The sequence below is a fragment of the Merops nubicus genome, unplaced genomic scaffold, assembly GCF_000691845.1.
Source record: "Merops nubicus isolate BGI_N331 unplaced genomic scaffold, ASM69184v1 scaffold47565, whole genome shotgun sequence".
Classification (NCBI taxonomy): domain Eukaryota; kingdom Metazoa; phylum Chordata; class Aves; order Coraciiformes; family Meropidae; genus Merops; species Merops nubicus.
Genome location: NW_008608518.1, coordinates 3,889 through 14,167, shown reverse-complemented (window position 1 = coordinate 14,167; position 10,279 = coordinate 3,889). Strand labels below are relative to the sequence as shown.

At 58.8% G+C, this 10,279-nt stretch overlaps 1 protein-coding gene across 1 annotated transcript; it reads left to right on the top strand.

The window, feature by feature from the left end:
- Nucleotides 1–4,621: 4,621 nt before the first annotated feature.
- Nucleotides 4,622–9,277, top strand: PCDH1 (protocadherin 1; the record flags this gene model as incomplete). Its single annotated transcript, XM_008940267.1, has 2 exons — nt 4,622–5,436; nt 7,007–9,277. Coding segments are annotated over 2 exons (3,086 nt in total), but the record flags the coding sequence as incomplete, so codon positions are not given.
- Between the last annotated feature and the right edge of the window lie 1,002 nt (nt 9,278–10,279).

The window sequence follows — 10,279 nt, the reverse complement described above, 5'->3', positions numbered from 1 at the left end:
CTGGCTGCTGGAGTTGGAAAAGGATGTATGGGTGGAGGCAGGAGGAGAGATGGCTCTGGGCTTTGCTCTCTTTTCATCGCTGTGCAGCTCCTAAGATTTTATTCTGGGGTAAAGCTGCTCACAAGCAAGGGATTTCTAGTCTCGGGGTGCTCCGGCTCGGGGCTCTCGGGCCCAGCCTCTGTAACTGCTCAGCAGCCGCAGTGACAGCTGGAGCCGAAGGAAACTGGGCGGACGTGCCACCCAATGACCAGGATTCAGCCCATCCATGCCTTCAATGCAGGAGTGGACATCCGTGGCCGTAATTTGGCCGACGTGGTCCTCGGTGTCAGACCTTCGTGCCGAGTGGAGCCCGTGGAGCTGCACCATGATTTGCTGCTGGCTTGGATCTTGCTCCAGCTCCAGCTCCTGCTCTCAGCTCCAGAGTGTTCGGGCAGAGCTTGGGTGGTGGAGGATTTGGACTTGTGTGCTCAGCGCAGGGTTTGGATAGCCTCGTAAGCATGGCTCCGAGCCATGCAATCAGCCGTTGGGAGCAGTAAGAAGGTGGACTTTGGTGCCCATTCTCGAGCGGTGCTGCCTTCTGTGGAATGGGGCCAAGGGGCTGTGGGAATCACAGGGAGCCCAGGCTTGTTCAAGCAGTTGCTTAAATTCTCAGCACTTTATAACCTCTCTCATTAGGGCTGTTTTTCTTTTTTATTTTGGGCGGGGGGTGATGGTGGCTGAATTCTGTAGGATCTTGCATGCCACTGTCCTCCAAGAGCTTCCCAGTCATGCATTAAGCAGCGTGACTAACGCCTCTCTCATGTGGCTCAGTCTCTCTCTCACACTCTCCCCGTAGGGAGAATTATGTGCGGAGGAATAGTTGTTTTGGGAGGGGTTTTTATTTTTAAGTGCTCTGTGCTCTGCCAGCAGGTTGGAAAAAGGTGTCTGGCACGGGAGAAGAAAGTGTGGGATGGTCCTTAGATCCCATGGGAAAATAGCCTGATGCCTTGGACTGGCCCCTGGGAAGCCTTCGTCTCCTGCACAGACGTGCTTTTGCGGGGTGGTGGAGGCTTCCTCCTCCTCCTTCTCCTCCTCCTCACACCCAGCTCTGGGCGCTCAGGTCGGCACTGTGTCATTCGCACCCCAAGGCGCCAAGCAGGATTCCTCACCCCAGCAAACCCGGGGCCCCACACACCCACTGGCCAGTCCAACTCAGAGCAACGGTCCCACTCGGCTTCCCAGCCCCTCACTTCCTACAGTCTCCCTGCTTTGTAGGTTTCCTTTACCTGCAGGAACAGGGCTTTGTGAACCCAAGTTCCTTTTTGGGAGCAGAAAGCGTGGGTGCTGAGAACCCTTGGGTGACTCCCTTCCTCCTCCAGGCTGGCACAGGGCTCCTGGCATTTCCAGCTCCTGGGGCCCTCCCTCTTGGCTCAGTCAGGGCCATGTGAGACATTGCCCCACCTTGGAACTATCACCTTTACCTACGATCTTCCACCTCACAGCAAGGCTTAGTCAGGACGGCACTACGTCATCAGCAGCCACGGCCCAGCCTAGTGCAAACAGGCTTGTGCAAACAATCCTGCGGTGGGTGCCGGTGCCTCTCCCGGCCCGGGCATCCTCCCCAGACACCGGAGCTGCCCATCTGCCCCTTGTCCCCATCCTCACCAAACAAAAGGAGTGTGGGACAACATGGTGCAGAAGCTCAGTGTGGGTTCAGACACCCCGTGAAGGCAGGTGGGCACGTGGGGGTGTCCGGTGGGTGTGCACACTCAAACACAAACTCAGCTGGGGTGGGCACACGCAACCCATGCAAGTAGCCCTACACAGGGTGTTGTCACACACGTGCCCACCTGGGAGCAACCAGGGCATGAACACACGCTCCCCTGGTGTGGGCACACATGTTGCTGGATGCACACACATGCGCATGTGATGCAGCAATGGAGGTTGGTGTTTGGTGTCTCCTTTTTTTTTTTGTTTTTTTTTTTTTTTAGAGATTCAAACCCCATCTGGATGTGGTCCTGGGCAACCTGGGGGTTGGACAAGAGGATTTCCAGAGGTCTCTTCCAACCCCCACCATGCTGGGATTCTGGGATTCTGGGCAGGTACATACACCCAAAGGAGCACACAGGCGGATGGATACCTGCACCCTCAGTGCAGACACATGTGCGTGTACACACGTTGCTGGGGTTTGCCTGTGTCAATGCAGAGATGCTTCTGCTCAGCTTCTTGTCTCCTCCATCCTCAGCCCTGTGCAGGGATGGAAGAAGTCTTTTTTGCCTTGTCCCTTCCTCCTGGGGACATACGTCTCAGAGGTATCAACGCATGGCGCCGGTCTGGACAGCTATGCGTGTTCTCAGCAAAGTGGAAATACCTCTTCTGTGCATGAAGGGTGCTTGCAGGACAAGGGAGCAGAGTCCAAGTAGGCTTCAGGACCATAATTTCATCTCCAGAAATAGAGATGTAGGCTTATCTGCGGAGGGAAAGCTCCTCTCTTCCATGCCACTGATGAGGCACTTGTCCCTGGGGAAGCAGTGGGGTGGAGGTGCTGGGAGCTGCTTGTTTGCGGGAAGTACCAGGCTGGACGGCACAGGATGCTCTACTTGTTGAGAACCTGCAACGTTGGAGTAGTCAAGAATTAGGCACTTGCTATGCAGCACCATGGAGGGGAGATGGTGGAGGAGCATTCATCCTTCCCACAGGTTGGGTGCAGAGTACGGAGAGCAGAAGTGATGAGAGCAGTGAGAGAAGGTTGCTGTGGTAGGGCTGTGCCAGAGGTTTGTGGGTGTTGATTTTTGGGTACCCAAGCACTGGGCTTTCTGGGTGCCAGTGTCCTGTGTCCCTTCACGCTCACAGCTCAGCAGAAGCTCTGTGGGTGCTCCTGGACCCTGGAGGAGGAAGGTGCGTTCCTAGAATGGAAAGCAGAGGACAGGGAAGCTGGTGGCCAAGCAGAGCACCAGGCAGGGACGGGTGGCTTGGCACAGAAGGGGCCGGTCTCAGTGGGGCTGGTGGTGCTGCTGGCACTGCCTCTGCAGCATGCCCTCGCTGGGAGCAGGTTTCCAGTGGCCGAGTGCCTGCGGTGCAGCGTGTGCAGTGCGTGTGTCTGCAATGCAGGGGGGCACTGCTTCTGTCGTTGCCTCTGCAGCCGGCGGGGTGGCCGCTGGCACCGGGTGGGCACGCGGGGACACTGCACCCGCGCGTGACATCCCAGTCTGGAGTGGGAGGGAATGGGAAGGAAGAGTGTGTCTGCAGTGAGAGAAGGGAACGGGCTTTGCTGGCGTAGGGTGTGGGGTTGCCTAGTGACTGTGGAGCCGAGGGGAGATGCTGTGCCTGCCGTTGCAGGGTGCTGGGGCCGGGCAGTGCTGCTCCAAGGGGAGACACGGGGCGGAGCCGCAGGGCAACAGCTGCCTCGCAGGGCAGGGTGGGCAGCGGGTCTGTGTCCCCCCAGTGCAGGGTGGGCAGCAGGTCTGGGTCCCTCCAACGCGGGGCAGACAGCAGGTTTGGATCCCTCTAACACAGAGATGGGCAGTGCCTCTCTTTCTGCCAGAGGTGCGGGTGGATGGCAGTGCCCCACATGTTGTGCAGAATGGGTGATGTGGTGATGTGTGGGGTTCCTGCATCCCTGCAGTGCTGGGTGGGTGGGAGGGTGGGTGGTGCCTTCGCAGCTCACAGTGGGAGGCTGGCAGTGCTGCTGTGTCGGCAGTGCAAGGAGGGCACTGCTGCTCTGTCCCTGCCGTGGCAGTGCCCCGTGACCCTGCAGTGCTGGATAGGTGACATCCCTGCAATGCCCCATGTCTCTGAAGTGCTGGTGGGAGACATGCCTGCGGTTCCCCACATCCCTGCTGTGCCCCACGTCTCTACAGTGTCCCACATCCCTGCAGTGCCTTATGTCCCTGCAGTGCCCTGTGTCCCTGCAGTGCCTCATGTCCCTGCAGTGCTGGATGGGTGGCATCATTGCAGTGCCCCATGTCCCTGCAGTGTTGTGTGAGTGACATCCCTGCAGTGCCCCACGTCCCTGCAGTGCACCATGTCCCTACACTGTGTGACAGACAGACCCACATTCCTGCAGAGCAGGCAGAGCCCCTGTCCCCGTTTCTGCAGGGCTGGCAGATGGGTACAGTGCCCCTGGTCCCCTCTGTGCATGGCAGGCAGTGCCCGTGCAGTGTGCAGCACACAATGCTCCTGTGTTTCTGTGGTGAGAAGCTGTCTCAGAGCCTGGCCGGCTCCCATCGGGTTGCTGGCAGCGGGCTGCGTGCAGTCCACCCTGTTTAGTGTGCCTGATTGGGTCTAATTACAGTTTGCGTGGTGACGAAGAGGGTGGACAGTGGCAGGAGTGGCTTCCTGTCACTTGCAGAGCTGAGGTTTCAGTGACTGGGTTGCTCACCCGAGCAGGGTGTTGCAGGAACCTTGCAAGCCAGGACTGGTCCTCATGGACACTTGCTTGTGCAGGTTGTCAGGAGGCCACATCTGGGGCCAGCTCTGTCAGGTGAACCCCTGGAGCCCCTTCTCTTCTGTTTTGGGACCACGTCCAGCCCTACATGGCACAGAGGGTGCACCCAAAGGGATACGCCACTGAAGCAGGCTGTGGTGAAGTGACCCAGGGCCCTGGGACTGCCTAACCTCTGGTGTCTGTGTCTCCTTGCAGCTCCCCTGCAGTGCAGGATGAAACCATTGGCATCCTGCCTGGGCCTGTGGCTCCTCTTCCAGCTCCCTGCCTTGGCCTCCGGAACACGTGTGGTCTACAAAGTGCAGGAGGAACAACCCCCCAACACCCTCATAGGGAGCCTGGCCTCTGACTACGGCTTCCCGGACGTGGGGCATCTCTACAAGCTGGAAGTGGGGGCTCCATACCTACGTGTGGATGGCAAGACCGGAGACATCTACACCACAGAGACCTCCATCGACCGGGAGAGCTTGCGTGAATGCCAGCACCTTGTGCCCGGACAGCCCTGCTTCCTGGAGTTTGAAGTGTCCATCACTGACCTGATCTTGAACAGCAGCCCACGCCTGCTCGAGGGGCAGATAGAAGTGCTTGACATCAATGACAATACCCCCAACTTTGCCTCGCCTGTTCTAACCCTCTCCATTCCTGAAAACACCAACATCGGGACACTCTTCCCCATCCCCTTGGCCATGGACCGGGACTCGGGCGCCAATGGCGTTGCCTCCTATGAGCTGACAGCCGGTCCAGAGGCTCAGGAGCTCTTTGGGCTGCAGGTGGCAGAGGATCAGGACGAGAAGCAGCCGCAGCTCATTGTCATAGGGAACCTGGACCGGGAGCAATGGGACTCCTATGATCTGACCATCAAGGTGCAGGATGGAGGCAACCCGCCGCGCGCGAGCAGCGCCCTGCTCCGCATCACCATCCTGGACATGAATGACAACTCGCCCAAGTTCGAGAAGGCCCTGTATGAGGCGGAGCTCTCTGAAAACAGCCCTGTGGGGCACTCTGTCCTCCAGGTGAGTGTGGGGGCTTTCTTCTCTCCACCTTCCCTCCTACTTGGCCACAGAAAGGACAACATGAGGAGCTTGCTGCCATGGTTCATGAAGGAGTCTAGGAGGGTTGCAAGCCGTAAGAGCCCACAGTGTCACCCGGGGCCAGTGGCAAGGATGATCCCTGGGAGTCACATCTGCTAAAATGAGGTTGGAAAGGATACATAGGAAGGTGCAACCAGAAAGAGGGCTGAGGGACATTTCTGAGAGACAGCAGTGGTGTTGGAGAGGACGTGGGAGCAAGGCTCCGGGTTGCGGAGAGGGCTGGGACCCAAGGGCCAGGGTAAGTCTGGCTTCATGCCAGACCAGTCTCAATGCTGCCCACAGACAAGACATAGACCCTTTCATAAGTTGCATTCCCTTGGCTGCTCCATGGAAACTCAGGCTCACCCAGGAGATTGGGGAAAGGCAGCAGCCCTGCCGCCCGTGTCAGGGGGCTGCTTGTGACTCCGGGGATGCCTGGATGTCTGTGGGAGCCAGTGGCTCTGCCACATCTCAGGCAGCAGTACAAACTGGCCCAGGGAGCCCGAGGGGGTGGATCTCGGTGGATTTGGCTTGGAGGGGGCATTGAGATGATAGTAGCCGACATCTGTTTATCTGCAGCTGCCATCTTAATAAGCGGAGCGCGGCCAGCTCTCATCTGCTTGCTAATTCTGATGTGAATTTTTTAAGAATTCATTTTTCACTGTTAAGAGAATGGAAGTTGGAAGCAGATAAGGGAGCTGCGCGGCCGGGAGGAGAACGGGCTGAGCCGCCGCTGCTGCCATTGCTCAGCTTTTATCTTTCAGGGGGAAAATGACTTCTGGGGTTTTTTTTCCTTTTTGTGAGTGGAGGTAAAAGGTGGAATTTACATTTAACAACTTTCATTCTCCATCCAAATCTGCTGAGCAAGATAACAGTGGAACAGCAAATGGTGCAGAGAAGAGGCTGCTCGGAGAGCCGATTAGGGAGGCAAATGTTAGACAAACCTCATCTTCTTTAGAAAGCAAGTAACAGGCATAGAGGCAGGTTGGTGTGAGCGCGGAGTTCCCGACGGGCGGGCAGGGACGGCTGGTGCCATGCTGAGCTCGAGCAGCCCCCGTCCTCGCTTGGCCGCATGCCGGGACAGAGCTGCTGCAGCTCCATCCATCCTCACCTCCCTCCTCTTCCTCCGCTTCCTCACCTCAGCCAAGCTTGAGCCCCTCTTTGTGGAGAGTTTTGTGGAGCAGGCGCAGCCAGAGACATCCCTCCCTGCTTGCTGCAGGTTCCGGAGGATTCCCTGCGTGCCGGAGCTGGCCAGGAGAGCGGAGCTGAACCGGTCCAGCCGGTTCCACTGGAAGAGCAAGGAAAAGGCTCCTGGCCTGCCGGAGGGCCGGTCCCAGCCGCTCTGCCTGTCCCAGGCTCTTTGCCCCGTAGTTGTTGGCCCCAGAAGAGGAAATCCTGGTTTTTCCCCCTTCAGCCATCCCCAGAGGAGCCTACGGCGGGTGGCATGGAGGTTTGTGGAGGGGCTTGGGTTGCCTTTGCACTCCTGCTCAACCTTTCTCCCTCCTGCCCACAGGTGAAAGCCAACGACTCGGACCAGGGCGCCAATGCCGAGATCGACTACTCCTTCCACCAAGCTTCAGACATGGTGCGCCGGCTCCTGCGCCTGGACCGCGCCACAGGGCTCATCACCGTGCAGGGGCCCATTGACCGCGAGGATGTCAACATCCTCAAGTTCTCTGTTGTGGCCAAGGACAAGGGGGCTAACCCCAAAAGCGCCCGCACCCAGGTGGTCGTCACCATCAAGGACATGAACGACAATGCGCCCTCCATAGAGATTCGGGGCATTGGGCTCGTCACCCACCAGGATGGCATGGCCAACATCTCTGAGGATGTGCCAGTAGAGACAGCAGTAGCTCTGGTGCAGGTGTCCGATCGAGATGAGGGCGAAAATGCAGTGGTAACCTGCGTGGTGGCTGGTGATGTCCCGTTTCAGCTGCGGCAGGCTAGTGAAACGGGGAGTGACAGCAAGAAGAAATATTTCCTACAGACCACCACTCCGCTGGACTACGAGTCAGTGAAGGACTACACTATTGAGATTGTGGCGGTGGACTCGGGGAACCCACCCCTCTCCAGCACCAACTCTTTGAAGGTGCAGGTGGTGGACGTGAATGACAATGCGCCTGTCTTCAGCCAGAGCTTCACCGAGGTGGCCTTCCCTGAGAACAATGAGCCCGACGACCTGGTGATGGAGGTGAGCGCCAGTGATGCTGACAGCGGGTCCAACGCTAAGCTGGTTTACTCCCTGGTGACGGACCCTGCGTCCAAGGGCTCCTTCACCATTGACCCCGACTCCGGGGAGATTCGGGTGAAGGCAGTGCTGGACCGAGAGCAGCGAGAGCGCTACGAGTTCTTGGTGGTGGCGGCAGACAAGGGCAGCCCCAGCCTCAAGGGTACTGCGTCTGTGGCCATCAACGTCATGGACAGGAATGACAACGACCCCAAGTTCATGCTGAGCGGCTACAACTTCTCGGTGATGGAGAACATGCCACCCCTCAGCCCTGTGGGCATGGTGACAGTGATCGATGCTGACAAAGGAGAAAACGCCCGCATCCAACTGTCGGTGGAGCAAGACAATGGGGATTTTGTCATCCAGAATGGCACTGGCACCATCCTCTCCAGCATCTCTTTTGACCGGGAGCAGCAGAGCACGTATACTTTCCGACTCAAGGCGGTGGATGGTGGGGATCCTCCCAGGTCTGCCTATGTGGGGGTGACCATCAACGTCTTGGACGAGAACGATAACGCCCCGTTCATCACTTCACCCTCCAATGCCACCTACAAACACATCCTTCCTCACACCAGCCCTGGCCAACAGGTGAGCAAGGTCAAGGCGGAAGACATTGACACTGGCATCAATGCAGAGCTGACCTATAGCATCACAGGAGGCAACCCCTTTGAGCTCTTCCAGATCTCCCCGCAGAGTGGAGACATCACCCTGGAGAAGGAGATCCTGCGCAAGCACCATGGCCTTCACCGCTTAGTAGTGCGCGTCAACGACAAGGGCAAGCCATCACGACACGGCACGGCGCTGGTCCACTTCTACGTCAATGAGACGCTGGCCAACCGCACACTACTGGACACGCTGGTGGGGCACAGCCTGGACACCCCGCTCGACATAGACATCGCTGGAGACCCTGAATACGAGCGGAGCAAGCAGCGGAGCAACATCCTCTTCGGAGTTATCGCAGGCATCGTGGCTGTCACCCTGGTCATCGTGCTGGTTGTCCTGGTGCGCTACTGCCGGCAGCGAGAGGCCAAGAGTGGCTACCAGGCAGGCAAGAAGGAGACCAAAGACCTGTATGCACCCAAGCAGGCCAGCAAGAGCAGTAAGAGCAAGAACAAGGTGAAGAAGAGCAAGTCTCCAAAGCCGCCCAAGCCCACGGAGGATGAGGAGGAGACAGGGCTGCAGAAATCGCTCAAGTTCAACCTCATGAACGACTCTGTCAGTGACAGCCCCCGGATCCACCTGCCCCTCAACTACCCACCGGGACATCCAGACCTGGGCCGCCACTACCGCTCCAACTCGCCACTGCCCTCCATCCAGCTGCAGCCTCAGTCACCCTCTGCCTCCAAGAAGCACCAAGTGGTGCAGGACCTGCCGGCCACCAACACCTTTGTTGGCACTGGGGACAACAACTCAACAGGTTCCGAGCAGTACTCGGACTACAGCTACCGCACCAACCCCCAGAAATACACCAACAAGCAGGTAGGAGAGCTCATCCTGAGGCCGGCAGCGGCCCCCCCCCTACACCGGGGAGCCATCTGGACAGAGGTGTGGGAGTGAGCGTGGACTGGCCCCCGGCTCTGCATGAGTGGCCTTGGGGGGGCTGGCGAAGGACGACCCCGGAGCTGAGCCACGGAGCCTGGTCGTGGGGAGGGGATGGGGATGCTTAGGGGGAGGGAAGCCAAAAATTGTCAGAGCCCTCGTCAGAGTGCCCAGGGCTGGGTCCTGGAGGCACTGCATGGGTGATGGTGACATGACAGGTGCTGCATGCATGTGCCTCTGCATGGGGAGCTCTGGGGAGGAAATCCCACCAGTCTGGGCCCTCCTTTGGGGACCAGCTGTAAGAGCGCTGAAGAGGATGATGCCCACCCTCCCATCCATCCCTCTGCTTGGGCTGACTCATAGGTGAGGATAAACTGGTCCTTCTTCTGCCACGGCTCTGGGCAGCCAGCTTCCAGCCCTGCCCTCATCCAGGGAGCAGCGCGGGGTTGCCAGCCCAGCTCTGCTGGTGCAGCCGAACTTTTCACCACCCCTCTGCAAAGACACCCAAAAGGGAGCTTTGCACCCACTGCGGCTGCCCAGGCAGGTGGGGCTGGGTGGAGGAGCAAAGCTCTGCCTTTTTCCCAGGCTCAGGCTCTGGCTTCCCCCAGGCTTGGGCTCTCTGCCATAACCAGCACGGGGAAAACCGGGCTTCCCTTAGCGCGAGCGTCGGGCCCGGAGCTACGGCTCACTGGGAGCCAAGCTGATCCTGGTGGCCACTGTTCTTCCTCCAGGCATCACGGGTCCTGCTGTGTGCCATGTTACCGGGGCTGGGTCTCGTGCTGGGGCTGGAGGAGCGGGGCACAGGGGTCTCTGCTGTGTGCTGCGGTCAGGTCACTGCTCTTGGTCTCGCCGGGGGGTTTCTGCTGCCTGTGGGGCAGGGCGGAGGTAGGTCTTGGCTGTGGACTGGGAAGGGCTGCTAGCTGGTGTGCACTGGAGCTTGGGGTTGTCCCACCAGGTCGTGGGATGAATCCAGACCTTGCAGGACCCCCTTTCCTTTGGCTGTCTGGCCAGTTAGCTTGC